General features: G+C 44.6%; 1 protein-coding gene across 2 annotated transcripts in view; it reads right to left on the reverse strand.

Moving 5' to 3' along the window:
* The window catches only part of SHC3 (SHC adaptor protein 3), a 187,338-nt gene that overhangs the window by 116,436 nt on the left and 54,814 nt on the right, over positions 1 to 16,088 (reverse strand). For both annotated transcript variants that reach the window (XM_069575584.1, XM_069575583.1), the window contains exon 2: positions 10,090 to 10,160. In XM_069575584.1, the coding sequence (XP_069431685.1) occupies positions 10,090 to 10,160 (71 nt within the window). The remainder of the gene's footprint in view (positions 1 to 10,089; positions 10,161 to 16,088) is intronic.

Here is a 16,088-nt window from a genome sequence, read left to right on the forward strand (position 1 = left end):
GGGACTTTCAAGAGTCTTCTCCAACACCACAGTTCAAAAGCATCAATTCCTCAACATTCAGCTTTCTTTATAGTCCAACTCTCACATCCATACATGACTACTGGTAAAATCATAGCCTTGACTAGATGGACCCTTTGTTGGCAAAGTAATGACTCTGCTTTTTAATATGCTGTCTAGGTTGGTTGTAACTTTTCTCCCAAGGAGTAAGTGTCTTTAAATTTCATGGCTGCAGTCACCATCTGCAGTGATTTTGGAGCCAAAAAAAAAAAAAAAGTCTGCTACTGTTTCCACTGTTTCTCCATCTATTTGCCATGAAGTGATGGGACCGGATGCCATGATCTTTGTTTTTTGAATGTTGAGCTTTAAGCCAACTTCTTCACTCTCCTCTTTCACTTTCATCAAGTGGCTCTTTAGTTCTTCTTCACTTTCTGCCATAAGGGTGGTGTTATCTGCATATCTGAGGTTATTGATATTTCTCCCAGCAATCTTGATTCTATTTTATCCCAGGTCAAGGTGAGAAAAGACGACTCACTTAAAATCCTTTGTAGAGAAAGATAGCATCTCATCCTTTCCACCCAGGCCCCTCCACCTTACCCAGCCCACCCCATCTCTCCCCACCCCTACTCAGCCTTTCCCATTCCAAAACCCCCACCTAGCCACCCCTCCTCAACTTATCTATCCTATTACCTTTCAATCACCCCCTTTCGGCCCCACCTCTCCCCATTCTAACCTACCCTACTCACTTTGAGCTAGTTAAGGTGGCAAGGGTCTCATCCTTTCTACAAACTATTCATACAAAAAGTTAAAAAAAAAAACACTTGTGTTATATTTACTTCTATAATTTAGTGACATTCAATGAAGAGTTGCTGAAGCACAGGACAAGCATTCCCACGATGAATAAAGCAAGTAGAAGGCAAGAGCCCACTCTGCCCCAAAGCTGACCCTTTTCCTTATATGTATTTGTCCCATTCATCCCAACCAGACTGCAAGTGCCTCATTTTCTCCATGGCCTGCTCGAGGCCATCATGTCACTGCGTTTGGGAAAGGAGTTTTTAATTAACAAGCAATTTCCATCTGCCAATGGTGCCCCCCTGGAGTTTGCCAGCATTTGTGGTTTCCCTAAGGATGCAACCCTCTTGTTCACCCTCTGTTCTTCTAGCAGTGGGTGACTCCTGACTCTAGATTCAGACCTGCTCTGGTTCCAGTCTCAACTTCGCCACTTCCTGGCACTGTGATCTTTGACAGTTTTTGTAAACATTCTGATCCTCGGTTTCCTCATCTCCAAAATGTACACAGTCCACCTCCCTGGGCTCCTGAGAGAAGACACCACGTGCTCTCATTGCTATCTGAAATTGTTATGCCAAACAACACAAAACTGCTGACATTCGACTATTTTCAACGAAGAAAACTATAAGTTCACCCTTCTTTTGATATGTCTATGTGCTTATTCTCTCTCCCTGCAATAGAAGTTTAGCTTTTATTTAGTGTCCTGTTCCTAATATCTAAGTAGTGACTGAACACGACATGTGATCAATAAAAATTTGTTGAATGAATGAATGACATGTTTAGAGCAATATGGTAAGTATTCAATAATAGTGTTGGTATTATTATTATCAGCAGCAGCAGCAATCAGCAAAGTGAGAAGATAGAATGAAATACCAGATAATATTGGCGTAAGTGAAAACCAATGCTACATTACCAAAAATTTCACCCTTTTCAGTAACTTTAGTTTGTTGTCCAGTGTTTCTTTTCAGCTAGAAAATCGTCCCTGAATGGAACTGGTTGATATTGATAATTAGAATAATGTCAATAATAGTTGATATTATCATATACAGAAATTTGGAAAGAGTGAGTAAACTGCAAAATTAAATCCATGATAAAGACCCTATCCAGATTTGCTGAACACCTACTATGTGTAACCTGGCAAACCAGGTGCAGCCCCAGCACTTTGTAGGTTTGAGACTCTAAACAAGCCTGCTTGTAGGGATTCCATCCCTGTTCCACAGGTGAGGAGCCAATCCTGAGAAGTAATGAGAACCTAGGATGCTCCTCTCTGGTGAGAGGTAATTATGAGCTGGTACCTACAGATCCCTTTACTCACCTGCTAGGTTAGGAACCTCACCTGTAACTAAGGCTCTGCTGCTTGGGTCAGGAGACTGCTGTCCAAAGATCAGGCTAGGGTGGCTGCTCAGAGATCCCCAAGAGAAAAATTTGATTTGGAGAGGATTCAGAGAGACAAGCACGGGGACCAAGTGATGCTGTGAGTCTTCAGCGAGAGCTGTCATTTTGCAGCTCCCCTGTCCACTCTGGGCTCCATGGACGTCCCCATAAAAATGGCTATGCTCCCTCCAGGACCAGAGTCAGCCTCCACTGCTCTGATAGGAGCTTTGCCAGTGCCGGTGGCCCATTCCCACCCTCTGCTCCCTGCAACACCCTCCCCAGTAGGCTCCTCACACTAAGTCTCAGGGTCTGCTAGGGGACAAATGAAGGCACTTGTGTGGGTTTGGTCAATGGAATGGCCTTGAGACTTCACCTGTATACAGCTTGTGGCAGATGTTGTAACCTCTCATTTATTCCTCACATAGTGGGTGAATGCATCAACATATATTAGCAAGCAGAGATGGAACACCGAACTGCGGCCAATCAGAAAGCAGATACCTATGTCCCTCAGCCCGGGAACTCCTTTTCTGTCCTAAAGGCAGCCGGGCTTGGGCCCAGGCTTCAACCAGGTGGCAGGGTGTGCCTGTGTCCCTTCACTGTATCGGACTCAGGCCCCACCCTCTAGCGGGTATTAGCATTACTGCCCAGAGGTAGACAGGTAGAAACCTTGAGGGGCCCAAGTGGAAGCAGTTGCCTCAGGTTCATGCTTTCTTCTGGACTTCCATGTGGTCAGGGAAATTCACCGCGAGGTTAAACGCTTCCTTCCCCAGGAAGTCCTCCCAAATTCGTCCAAGCCTCTTCCGTATTCCTGTGGTACTTTTTATACGCTTGCTGTACCAGACCCACTGCCTCGTGAATTTGGCTCTCTTTCCCTAGTCATGGCTTTTGGGGGCACCTGTGATGCACACACCTCCATCTATCACATTCTCGGACGCAAATAATGACGAATGAGGCGCAAAGCACAAAACTACTTCGGTTGGTGGTGAAGCCCTGAGTAACAACGTAGAAGTAAAGCGGAAGGACTCAGCCCGCTACTCCAAAGCCCGGATGCGTTTGCACGGAGGCAAGCTGGTGTTTTCAAAAAGAATTCTAAACTGAGAAAACACTAACTCCCTCCCTGCCAGGCCTCGCCCCTCTGGGGGTGGAAGTCTTCGAAAGGCTCAGCCTGAGAAACGTGTTCAGAACAAATAAATTTAGAGCGAGCCGTAAGGCTGAAATCATAAGTTAGCCATCCTGTGCCGGCAGGATGTACACAGGGATGGGCAGGCAGGCTGTTCACACCCACTGCTCCCCTTTCTAATTCTGAGTGTCAACCAGCCTCGGGAAAGATTTTTACAGATTTCTTCCTTTTCCTGGCATGTTGAACTTAAGTCGACATTAGCCGTGTTTCTTTTGTAGCGAAAAAGGAATTCTCCAATATGATAGAGGAGGAATCTAATTGGCGAGATAAGATCCCAGAGCCTGAAGGCACCTGAGCAAAAGTCAGTCTCCTTTTTCATGTCACCTGCCAGGTATCAAGTGCACATCTTAACACCTTTGATATAATGTGTTTGCAGATAAATAAGAGTGAAAGTCACTCAGTCGTGGGCCACTCTTTAGGGCCCCATGGACTGTAGCCTGCCAGGCTCCTCTGTCCATGGAATTCTCCAGGCCAGAATACTAGAGTGGTAGCCCATTCCCTCCTCCAGGGACTTCCCAACCCAGTGACTGAACCCAGGTCTCACACATTGCAGGCAGATTCTTTACCGTATGAGCCACCAGGGAAGCCCCAAAAAACTGGAGTGGGTAGCCTATCCCTTCTCCAGGGAATCTTCCCCACCCAGGAATCAAACCAGGGTCTCCTGCATTGCAGGTGGATTCTTGACCAGCTGAGCTACCAGGGCTCTTCCAAATTCATCCTCTGGATCTGCAAGGTGAGAAAGCTACAGAATCAAAGTCCTGCCCGTTTCGTGCAGCATGTGGGATCCATGTCATTATTGTCCAAGAGGAAGCGATCACCTCAAAGCTGAACAGAAGATGTTCAGACCCCCTCCCTGCCTGGGTGTTTCCAGCTTCCTCCTGGTCAGGATATGTGATCAGACCCCAGGTCATCCCCAGACCGTGTACAGTTCTCCCAGAGGCAGAGCTGCACAGCGCCTTACCTGCCCTTCTTCCTCTGCGTCCATCTCCTGTCCCCACAGCTCCTCACAGGCTGAACGCCACCCTGAGGATGGGAAATCTTCTACAAACAACACAAATAGCTCATTAGTAAATGTAGCCTTACCCCAAACCTCAGCCTGGGCACTGAGCCACTTCCCCATGAGCTGGTGATGAAATGGCCACATGACACAGAAGTTTGATGTGAGATGGCAAAGGGCTGTGGTGGACATTGTGGGGGTGGAGGAGGCCAGGATGCCTAGCCCCGCAGCCTGGTCGGTCCCTCTCTCGCGGGAAGTCCAACGAGGACACGCGGTGGTGGGAGGCCTTCATGCACGTGAGGAGAGACACCACAGCTGGGATGCATGCACACAGATGAGGATGCTGGGGGAGTTAATGGAGCTGAAGGACTGTGTGGTGAAAGGTTTTACCTTGGCCTTTTTCTTTTTTTGAGAGCATTGAGAGAATGTTGGAAGCCAGAAGTGACTGGACAAGCGAGCGTTACCAAGGCTGCCAGGTCGACTCGGGGAAGAGAGGGTGGATGGAGAGAAAAAGCTGGACTGAGGTTGTCCAGCTAGCCATCTTTCAGGCTGAGGATGGACCCCTCCACGCTCCTAATTGACAAGAGACCCCTGCAAGCCAGGCCGCCGTCTCACTGTATCAGGCTGTATCAGGAGCATCCACGATCGATCTTTAACACCACGTCTGCGGGTTCTCGTCTCCCTCTGGCCGCCAGGGCATGCTGGTTATTTTGTTCAAAATCATGGCCCTGTAGCCATCACAGTGCCCAGCACTGTCAGACCAGTTCCACATAGTCACACATCTACCATTTAACCAAACTCCCTAAGGGAAACATCGGACATAAAAGATCCCAACATCACAACGTTCAGTCTGACTTACCAGCTCATGGCTGATCCTGTGTCCATTACACTCTGCCCCCTCTTACTATGTGAGAAAGTTGTGGCCGGATGACTCTGAACTTCAACTCATGCGAGCATCCATGATAAAAGTCTTCAGAGAACCCCATCGATAGGTTGAATCAGAACAAAAAGAGGGACTTCCTTAGTGGTCCAGTAGCTAAGACTCTGTGTTCCCAATGCAGGGGGCCTGGGTTCGATCCCTGGTCAGGGAACTAGATCCCACATGCCACGACTGAGAGTTGGTGGCTGGTGTACCGCAACTATAACCTGGTGCAGCCAAATAAATAAAATATATTTTTTAAAAGAACAAAAGGAAACGCCTTCCTCAAAGAAGGAGGTTGTCCTTACACAAATTTTGAGTTTGGTTTCAAACCAAAAAGATTTCATACATATTCCTGGGGAATTTTCAAAACACCTGGACTCTGAAGCAGAACCCTCCAGCATGTTGATGCTAAGTGGAGTGCTAGGGAGCAATATCGCCCACGGGCCGTGCTGGTCAGGGTCTGGGCTAAACCTGCATCTTCAGGGCCCATTGAACTATGACAGTTTTAAAATAAGGGAAAGTGGCCGGTTAGCTCAGTTGGTTAGAGCATGGTTAATAAAATAAGGGAGACAAAAATCCTAAACTAGATTCAACTCTTTTCTCTCTACAGTTTGTGTTGGTCTCTGCTCAACATTTTGTATATTTACAGGAACTCACCCTCACCTTCATTTACAGGAAGTGTAGCAAAGCCATGCACACTGAGTTCATGTGTCTATGTGAGGCTGAGTGGAAAGCAAACTTGATGGTTATTGGATGAATCCAAGCACTGCAGGAGGTCAGCTGGGATCATTTAGAACCAAAAATATACGTCAGACCATCACACTTACTGTTGGAGAAGGACCAGCTTGCTGAGCGCTCTGGGTCTAACTGCATATATATTTATAGCCTTCCATGCCCTAAAAACAGCTTAAGGTGATTTCCAATAATAAATCAAATTTAACACGGTAAATCAAGTTAGCCGATGGGAAGGGGAAAGAAAGTAAGGCCTTGCTTTTCCTGTGATCATGGCACGTGGGCGCTTCCTGTCACCCTGCAGGGTGGCCTGACAGGCTGCTCGCCCGAGTCAGACCGAAAGCACACTCGCCACCCCGTCCCAGTCCACCCCATCTGATGGGGCACGTCACGCTCTGACAGGAAGTACAGTAACTCAGTCCAAGCCATCCCCCGAGGCACAGGGTGTGGTCCCCATGGGCAGAGTGGTCGGTCGCCACAGCAGTGGCCATCAGCATTCTGCCAGTCTCCTCATGTGAAGACCTAGTGGCTTAATGCAGATGAAAGCGTAGGTCTCTGACTGACTTCCAGCTGGGGAGCTGGGTCCTCCCTGTTTCAGGCCCCCCACCTTCCCCAGGGTGACACCAAGCCGAGACCCTCCCCCACGGCCCTCCGGACTGCACAGCACAGTGAAATCCATGCAGGGAGAAAGGTGGTTCCCCACGTGGGTTTCAGGTTTCACAGACCATAAGGTGGCGCTGGTGATGGGGGAAACAACAGAGGACAGTTTCCTCAAGCTCTTGGGTGGCCCAGCTTCTGCCATGGGGTTCCTGTATGGCCTTAATAGTGCTGAGTTATAAGGGTGTGGGGAGGCGTGCTGAGAGGGGTCACCTTGTGGGGTCAGAACTCAAGGGAGTTACCCTCTTCAAAGCCATGCAGGTGCAGGGACCAGGGGCACACTGGGAAGGTAGTTCTTCTCAGTTCAGTTCAGTTCTGTTGCTCAGTTATGTCTGACTCTTTGTGACCCCATGGACTGCAGTACAACAGGCTTCCCTGTCCATCACCAACTAGTTCTTCTGCAAAAGTTTTTTCTTCATCTGTTAAGCGTCTCTGTCCCCTGAGCAGACTTTCATAAATACAGTAAGTCTCCACATATGATCCTTCCAGTTGTGTGTGTGTGTGTGTGTGTGTGTGTGCACACTCAGTCGCTTCAGTCATGTCCAACTCTTTGTGACCCTATGGACTGTAGCCTGCCAGGCTCCTCTGTCCATGGGATTCTCCAAGCAAGAATCCTGGAGTGGGTTCCTATGCCCTTCTCCAGGGGATCTTCCCAACCCAGGAATCAAACTCAGGTCTCCTGCATCTCCTGCACTGCAGGCGGATTCTCTACAGCTGAGCCATCGAGGAAGCCCAAACCTTCAAGTTGCAAACTTGCTAAGATGTGAACATGGTTCACATGTCCAAATCACATAAATTAGTTCACACGTGTGGCATACACTGTCACGTGGGTGCATCCTCTACCAGTGGTTGTGCTTTGTGTACTTTACTTCAGTATCGTCTAGAGTGTAGAGGTGCGGTATCTTTATTTCAAGTTCAGGAAGCCTGGAAGCAAGCATTACAGCAGCAGTGATGAAGTAGGTACTACTGTACCTTTCAAGGTACTGTACTGTAAGATTAAAAATGTTTTATTTGTTTTTGTTTGCTTTTTATATATTGTTTGTGTGAAAAGTATTTTGAATCTTTTACAGTATAGTACTATATAGCTGGGCTTTCTAGGTGGCTCAGTGGTAAAGAATCTGCCTGCTAATACAGGAGATGCAGGTTCAGTCCCTGGGTCAGGAAGATCCGCTGGAGAAGGAAATGCCAATGCACTACAGGCTTCTTGCCTGGAGATCCCCATGGACAGAGGAGCCTGGCGCGCTACAATCCATAAGGTTGCAAGAGTTGGACATGACTTAGGGACAACAACAACAATAGAATTTAACTACAACATTAGGTTTCCCTACAACCTTTCAAGAATGCCTTCAGTACGTATGTAAAGCACATCAAGATGGGAGAATTTAATCACAGGTATGTTTAACACTCAGCTGCCACACAGACTAAATCACGCCACATCCACAGGACACCACTGAGCATTTTTGTCCTGGGTTTGAAGGCTGCTTTCTGATGTTGATTTGTCAAACCATTTCCTACAAGTGCTGTTTGGCTCGTAACAAAATAAGACAGAGGTCACATGATAAAAATGAGGCAAAAGACAAAAATCATCACAGAGAAGAACAAACACAGTTTTCAAAAAGTTATATGTATGTATAACTGAATCACTTTGCAGTATAACAGAAATTAACATGATATCATAAATCAACTATATTTCAATTAAAATAAATATATTGATTTTTTTTCAAGTCTAATAAACCCAAGGCAATTCTGATATAATCGAAGTACAGCACCAAGTTTCCCGACTCGAGGAATGGCACTTCACTTGGCCCATTACATTGCTGCACCTCTGCTAGAATCTAAATAGAATGGAATTGGCTGTCTGCTCCACAGCTTTTTTCTACCACTACTATGATTTTATCTGCCCATTTGGCACCCAAAGAATGCCTAGACCTTGATGCAAAAGCACACTGGGATTGCTACTGTCCCCCCACCCCCACGCCCACCTCCATTCCTGAAAAGTAGGACTTGGCCATTTGCACGTGCATCTTTCTCCCCCAAAACAGAGGGTCTGGCAAAACAGAATAGCAGCCATGGTAAAGACTCGAAAAATATATCAGAAGAATTAAAGTGACATCAAATTATCTTGGCAGTTCTAGGACCTGTAAAGAAAATCCAGTAGAAATGGTCGACAATTCTGTTTAAAAAACGACGGCACCATACACAACATTGTAAATCAAATATACTTCAGGTTTTTGAAGTTAAAAAAAAAAAACAAAACAACTGCCACCCCCCATGAGAAGGTGACCAGGGTCAGGGGTTCCAGTGTCTGTAGGTCCGTGTTAAGCATTCTGCCCACACCCCCGACACAGCACTGCCTTCTTACAGCTGGAATGAATGAGTGATTGACTAAACATTCAGACTTTTACTCTAACTACTCTCACTTCAAAATACCATTCTTTTGCCTTGGCAATATCCATAAACCATTTTCTACAAATATGTGGAGATGGATTCTCCCCTTGGTGTAGATTACTACTGTGTTCACAGTAAGTGTCTTCTGAACATGAATTTCTTCAATGAGCAAGAAGAGGTTTCATTGTGATGCTTAAAATGTAGATTTGAGGTATGTAAATTACTGAGCAGCTAATTACCATAAATAATTGCTTTCTAAAGCTCAATCTTTAGTTTTTGGCTTGCTAACGCAAAGATATCCAATAGACAAATTTGAACGAAATAAAACTGAGGCATTTTCTGAGGTCACTGTTTAAATTAAACAATGCCACTACTGCCAAAGCAATATAAGCTCATCACCTTCTGAAATGTAGCTATTGCACAGACCTAGTCTTAGCTTTCTGGTTCTCTTCTTCAAGATGTCTTGAAATTGGCATTTTTCTAAAGATACAAGCTCTACTAGGCTATGGCTCTTATAAAAACATGCTTAAAAACAGAATTGGCCCTCAAAAAGTTTAAAATCTGGTTTAAAATATATAAACCTGCTCAAAATCCCTGATGCCTTAAAAGAATCAGTCTGCTTTCTAAATTATTACTCCCATTAAGATTTCTACTTCCAACTCTGTGCATTTTATTCTCTGTGTATACCATTGGAAATCCTCTCTTGACATCTTGATTAAAAAAAAAAAAGAATTAACAGAGATTTAAAATATCAGTCTGGTCTTAGAGTTTCATTTATTAAAGAAACAAACATAAACACTCCATTTGTTTGCAACTTAATTATAAAAAGAGTTTGGAAGTGAGGAGTGTTCTTCAGGAAGCTTGTGTCAAGATATACGTGTCACAAACATAGAAGAATGCTTGGGAGACTTGAGACAGTGGGTCCTGACTCCCTGTCACTGGTCACCAGCACTCAAGGGGCAGACTTTCCCTCTGGAAATTTCTAGTGGTTTACCTCAGAAATCATTCCTTTCTCAAGTAAAATCACAGGAGTCCATTTTCAAGAGGGCTTACCTGGTAATTTGCGTCCTTGTACTGAAGTCAAGTGACCTCATTGAGCGAAGAACTTCAATGCACCCCAGATACTGCAAAGAGAGAAAATGTAAGTCATGAGTCAGAGAACTAAGATGAAGAGACAGTTCCTAACCAAAGCAAAGTCATTTGGGGAGCCACACACATTTTTTCAGCCACATTATAACTTTTATTCATGGTGACACTTCATTCTGTTTCTATAGAAGTAATAACTCACACCCATCATAAAACACCCCGAGTGCTTACATTTGGCACTATACTTGACTTTCACGAAACCCATTAGTAAGTTCACTTACTTTAGCAATACATCTTCAAAAACTTTTGTTGAGGTATAACTTGTATGTCATAAAATGCAGAAATCATAAATGTACAACTCAATGATCATTTAAACATGTACCTGTCATGTAACCACCACCCAACATCCCAACATCCCATTTCTAGTCCTTTACTAAATTTCCAGAAGTTTATAATATTTAAAGAAAGGATGAAAACACTATAATACCAACATTTTGGCCAACCTTACACTTCACTATTTCGTAAATACATTTTGGGTTTTGAATAAACAATAGATTATCCCCAAAGGTGTTTTATTTTGGTTTACCAGAAAGATCTCTTCTGAATTATTTAACAGAAATTTTCAGAATTTCAACTTAACATCTAAATTTGTAGCTAAATTAGTTTATCAGTTTTATACATGAGAATGTATGTGTATATGTGAATATATGGCCACAGTTAGAGCTACAGACAAACAACTAGAATGGAAGAGATAGAATATTCGTGTTCCAAAGCCCTCGGGGGAGTTTGAAGGTACAGATGTTTTATACTAATGACTTTAAATTTAGACATAGCAGGAAGGGACCTCATGCTGTAGTACAGAAAAGACTGCATTTAAATTATACAGAAAACCTGAATTTGAGCCTGGCTCTGTCATATCTTCTTACATAACCTCAAGCAAAACTTTAAACGTCTCTGAAATGTGACTATTACTCCAACCACTGAACATTCACAGAGTTATTTAAATACCACCACCTCCATCAGTTAAGTGGGTACCATGAAGAGTCACAGAGACATATGAATAAGATGACCACCAACCTTGCAGAGTCATATGATTAAAGGGACAATATCACAGAATCATGTGAATACCAAGACCAGCATCACAGGGTTATATAACTACCACCACCACCACCAAAGTCGAAGACTTACGCAAATACCACATCCATCATCACAAATGTACATGAGTACCATGACCAACATTGCAGAGTTATGTATATTACAACGAGGTCACAAGTCACAGGAAAACGATGAACAACAGTGCATGATTACGTGACTACCACTATCGCTATTATAGACTTGTGTGGATGCCATCATCGCTACAGCAGGGCTAGATGATGACCACCGTCACTAAGATATGTGGAGACCACAACCCCCTGTGCCGAGTTACAGGATTGTCAAGCCCAGCACTGTCACAGTTATGTGAACATCACAACCACATCCCAGAGCTATGTGAGTACCATCACCAGCAACATTAAAAAGTGAAGTGATCACTTCAACCAAAGTGGCAAAGTTGTGTCAATAACTCTGAAATGTGTGATGACCATTATTACCACCACTCCAGTTATGGAAACCTTCATGCCCACCACTGCAGATGTGTGAATATGACATGACCACAGCAGGTCAGCTAGTTACTAGCTGCCCACCATCACAGAGCTACTGAAGACCGTTTTATAACACTGCAGAATTATATGATACCACCAACACCACCATTGGAAAATGTGAATTCTGTGACTACTCTCTCAGTTATGGGAATATCACTACCTCACAGTGCCATGTTAATGCCAACACAACCATCACTGTAGAGCTGTGTGAATTCCATGCCCAAGTCCTGGTGTTATCTGAATTACACCATCACTGTCCTCCCAAGACCTGTGAATAACAATATCAGTGCCACACAATTATGCCAACACCATGACAAAATAACATCTTAGGATTATGAATACTGTGATGAATTGCAGTGTCCATGAACACAACCTTCCCCAGTGATGCGGGGTCATGTGAATACAAGACCTCTGCCACACAGTTATTTGAATATCACATGTTGGGCTGAGCCCTACAGGCTTGCAAGCCCTGCACTTGCCCCACTTCAAGACCCAAGAAAGAGCTGGTGTCAGCAACAGAGACATTGATGGCTTAATGGATGAGGGGAATCTCACATGTCTGAAGCAAGGTCCTGGAGCAACAACCCACCATGTGCAGCAGACAGCGGGCAGAAGAGGGCAGTAGTCTTCACTCCTAGGGGGAGAGGGAGGTTACCAGTTACAGGGGGAACTGACATCAGGTTGGCTATCAGTTAGCAGGGAAAACCAGGAGGGGAGCATGTCCATAATGGCCCATTTGATAAGGTATCATGGTGGAGATGCTCTAAACCAAAGCTTAGAATGATCACCGGCTGGGACGGGGGGCAAGGATGTGGGAAGGTCAGTCATGTGAGTAAGGTGTAGGTATAGCTGGCACTGGTCAAGCAGGGGATGTACAGAGAGCAAGAAAACAGCCATCTTGGGTGGCCGGATCATCCACCACCTCTGCCTCGACAATGATGATATGTGAAATGCAAACCCCTGGCCAACCTCCAAGGGCCATGGAAATAACATCAGCAACATCATAAAGTCATATGAATGCACCTGTCACAGTGGCACATTATGTGCATGCAAATACCACCACCACGATAGGGCTGTGTGGATACCAAGACCAACATCACAGCTATGGGAGCTGTGGGAGCTATGGGAATAGACAGCCACCGATGAGGTTATGAGAAGACTATCACTAACACAACCACTGAGTTATGTGATTACCACAACCAACACCACAGGTTGTGTGAACAGCATAAACAACATCCAACATCATTTCAATGCTATCAACAACACTGCAGATACGTGAATATCATGTCCACCACAGCAGAATTCCGTGAAGACCGTCTGCACCCACTCCACAGAATAACCCATAACAAGCTCACCACTGCAGAGGCAAATGAACACTACCACTTAGATCCTTGCAGAGTCACATGAATACCACAGCCACCAGCTCTGCAGAGATATATGGATATGACCACAACCAACATCACAGATTCTCGTGAATACCACCACCAACGCTAATGCAAAGCTCTGTGAATTCCTTGGCGAATGTGCAGAGTAACGTGTAGACCAACGTCTCAGAGTTGTCATTACCACCACTACAACCTTCACAGGCATGCCAGTACCTCCACCGCTGTTACAGTTACATGAAGACCATGTCAGACATCAGGGATTTATATAGGATGACCAATACTGCCACATTCACAGCCCTGTGTGAACATCACCACCAACACTGCCAAGTTGAATTACCCTCCCGAGGGTCTGTAGCAATGTGTCCTGTTCCCACCAATGTCTAAGCAAGTTTACTTCTCTACCCTCTGTAACAGCGGACAACATCAATCTTTTGAAACTTTGCCTCTCGTGGGCAAAAGCATGTCTTTTCTGTTGTTGTTTTCATCTGAGTCTCCCTGTCATCTAATCAAATGGTGTAGTTTTCTCATTTGTTTATTGCTATTTGCACTTCTTTTTCTGTTAACTGACTGTTCATATCTTTGGTCCAGTTTTCTATTAGGTTCTTCATCTTTTTCTTCTAGATTAATGTGATGTTAATCTTTTGATGGTCAGTTTCTACGTTCTGGGCTTCCCTGGCGGCTCAGAGGTTAAAGCATCTGCCTGCAATGCAGGAGACCTGGGTTCGATCCCTGTGTTGGGAAGATCCCCCGGAGAAGGAAATGGCAATCCACTCCAGTCTTCTTGCCTGGAGAATCCCATGGACAAAGGAGCCTGGTGGGCTACAGTCCACGGGGTCGCCAAGAGTCGGACACGACTGAGTGACTTCACTTCACTTCACTTTTCTAAGTTTTACCTAAAAGAACTTGTTACCATAGTAATATAGTAATATTTCCTGTGATTACACGTCTGTCCTTTCTGGTGTGGCTTTGGAATGCCCTATCTTGCATGAGAAGGTCTTATGTCCACTGATTCTCATAATACTCTTCCAAATTTTATTTTAGGAATATTTATTTATTATTTATCTATCTACACTCTCACTTTACTTAACAGTTTTCATCTAGCTTTTTAATCTTTTGGGGATTTATTTGTCTATATAGGCTATGGCATGAATCATAATGCTAGCCTCCAAATGGACTACTACTTATATGAGTTGTTGTTGTTCAGTTGCTAAGTCATGTCCGAATCTTTGCAACCCCATGGACTACAGCATGCCAGGCTACCCTGTCTTTCACTATCTCTGAGAGTTTCCTCAAATGTATGTCCATTGAGTATGTCCATGTCAGTGATGGCATCCAATCATCTCATTCCCTGTGGTCCCCTTCTCCTCCTGCCCTCAATCTTTCCCAGCATCAGTTCTTTGCCAATGAGTGAGTTCTTTGCATCAGGTAGCCAAAATCTTGGAGCTTCAGCTTCAGCAGCAGTCCTCCCAATGAATAGCCATGGTTGATTTCCTTTGGGATTGACTGATTTGATCTCCTTGCTGTCCAAGGGGCTCTCAAGAGTCTTCTCCAGTACCACAGTTTGAAAGCATCAATTCTTCAGCCATCAGCCTGCTTTGTGGTTCAACTCTCACATCCATAATAAATGATTACCAGAAAAACAATAGCTTTGACTATACAGACCTTGATCGGATAAGTGATTTCTCTGCTTTTGAATATGCTGTCTAGGTTTGTCATAGCTTTTCTTCCAAGGAGAAAGCATCTTTTAATTTCATCTCTGCTGTCACCATCCACAGTGATTTTGGAGCCAACGAGAATAAACTCTTCCACTGTTTCCACTTTTCCCCTATCTGTTTGCCTTGAAGTGATGGGACTAGATGCCATGAAGTGATGGGACTAGATGCCATGATCTTAGTTTTCAGAAAGTTGAGTTTCAAGCCAGCTTTTTCTCTCTCCTCTTTCACCCTCATCAAGAGGCTCTTTACTTCTTCTTTGCTTTTTGCCATTATAGTGGCATCATCTGCATATTTGAGGTTGCTGATATTTTTCCTAGTAATCTTGATTTCAGCTTGTGAGCCATCCAGCCCAGCATTTCATATAATGACTCTGAGGCTTCCCTGGTGACCCAGATGGTAAAGAATCCACCTGCAATGCAGGAGACCCAGGTTCAATCCCTGGGTGGGAAAGATCCCCCAGAGAAGAGAATGACTACACACTCTGGTATTCTTGCCTGGAGAATTCCACGGACAGAGGAGCCTGGGGTTGCAAAGACTGGGACGCAATTGAGGGACTAACTTTCACTTTTCACCCTACATATAAGTTAAATAAGCAGGGTGACAATATACAGCCTTGATGTACACCTTTCCCAATTTTTAACCAGCCAGTTGATTCTTGTCCAGTTCTAACTCTGCTTCTTGACATGCATACAGGTTTCTCAGGAGACAGGTAAGGTGCTCTAATATTTTCCTCTCTTTAAGAATTTTCCACAGTTTGTTGTAATCCACACAGGATAGCTCAATTGGTAAAGAATCTGCCTGCAAAGCAGGAGACCCCAGTTCTATACCTGGGTTGGAAAGATCCACAAGAAAAGAGACAAGCTACCCACTCCAGTATTCTTGGGCTTCCCTGGTGGCTCAGCTGGTAAAGAATCTGCCTGCAATGTGGGAAACCTGGGTTCAGTCCCTGAGTTGGGAAGATCCCCTACAGAAGCAAAAGACTAACTACTCCAGTAGTCTGGTCTGGAGAATTCTATGGACTACATACAGTCCACGAGATCGCAAGAGTTGGACATGACTGAGCGACTTTCACTTTCATTCACTTCACACAGTCAAAGGCTTTAGCATAGTCAATGAAGCTGAAGTAGAGGTTTTTGGAATTCCTTTGCTTTCTCTATGACTAAACAGATGTTTACAATTTGATCTCTAGCTCCTCTGCCTAAGCTAAATCCAGCTTGTACATCTGG

The sequence above is a fragment of the Ovis canadensis genome, chromosome 2 (assembly GCF_042477335.2).
Source record: "Ovis canadensis isolate MfBH-ARS-UI-01 breed Bighorn chromosome 2, ARS-UI_OviCan_v2, whole genome shotgun sequence".
Classification (NCBI taxonomy): domain Eukaryota; kingdom Metazoa; phylum Chordata; class Mammalia; order Artiodactyla; family Bovidae; genus Ovis; species Ovis canadensis.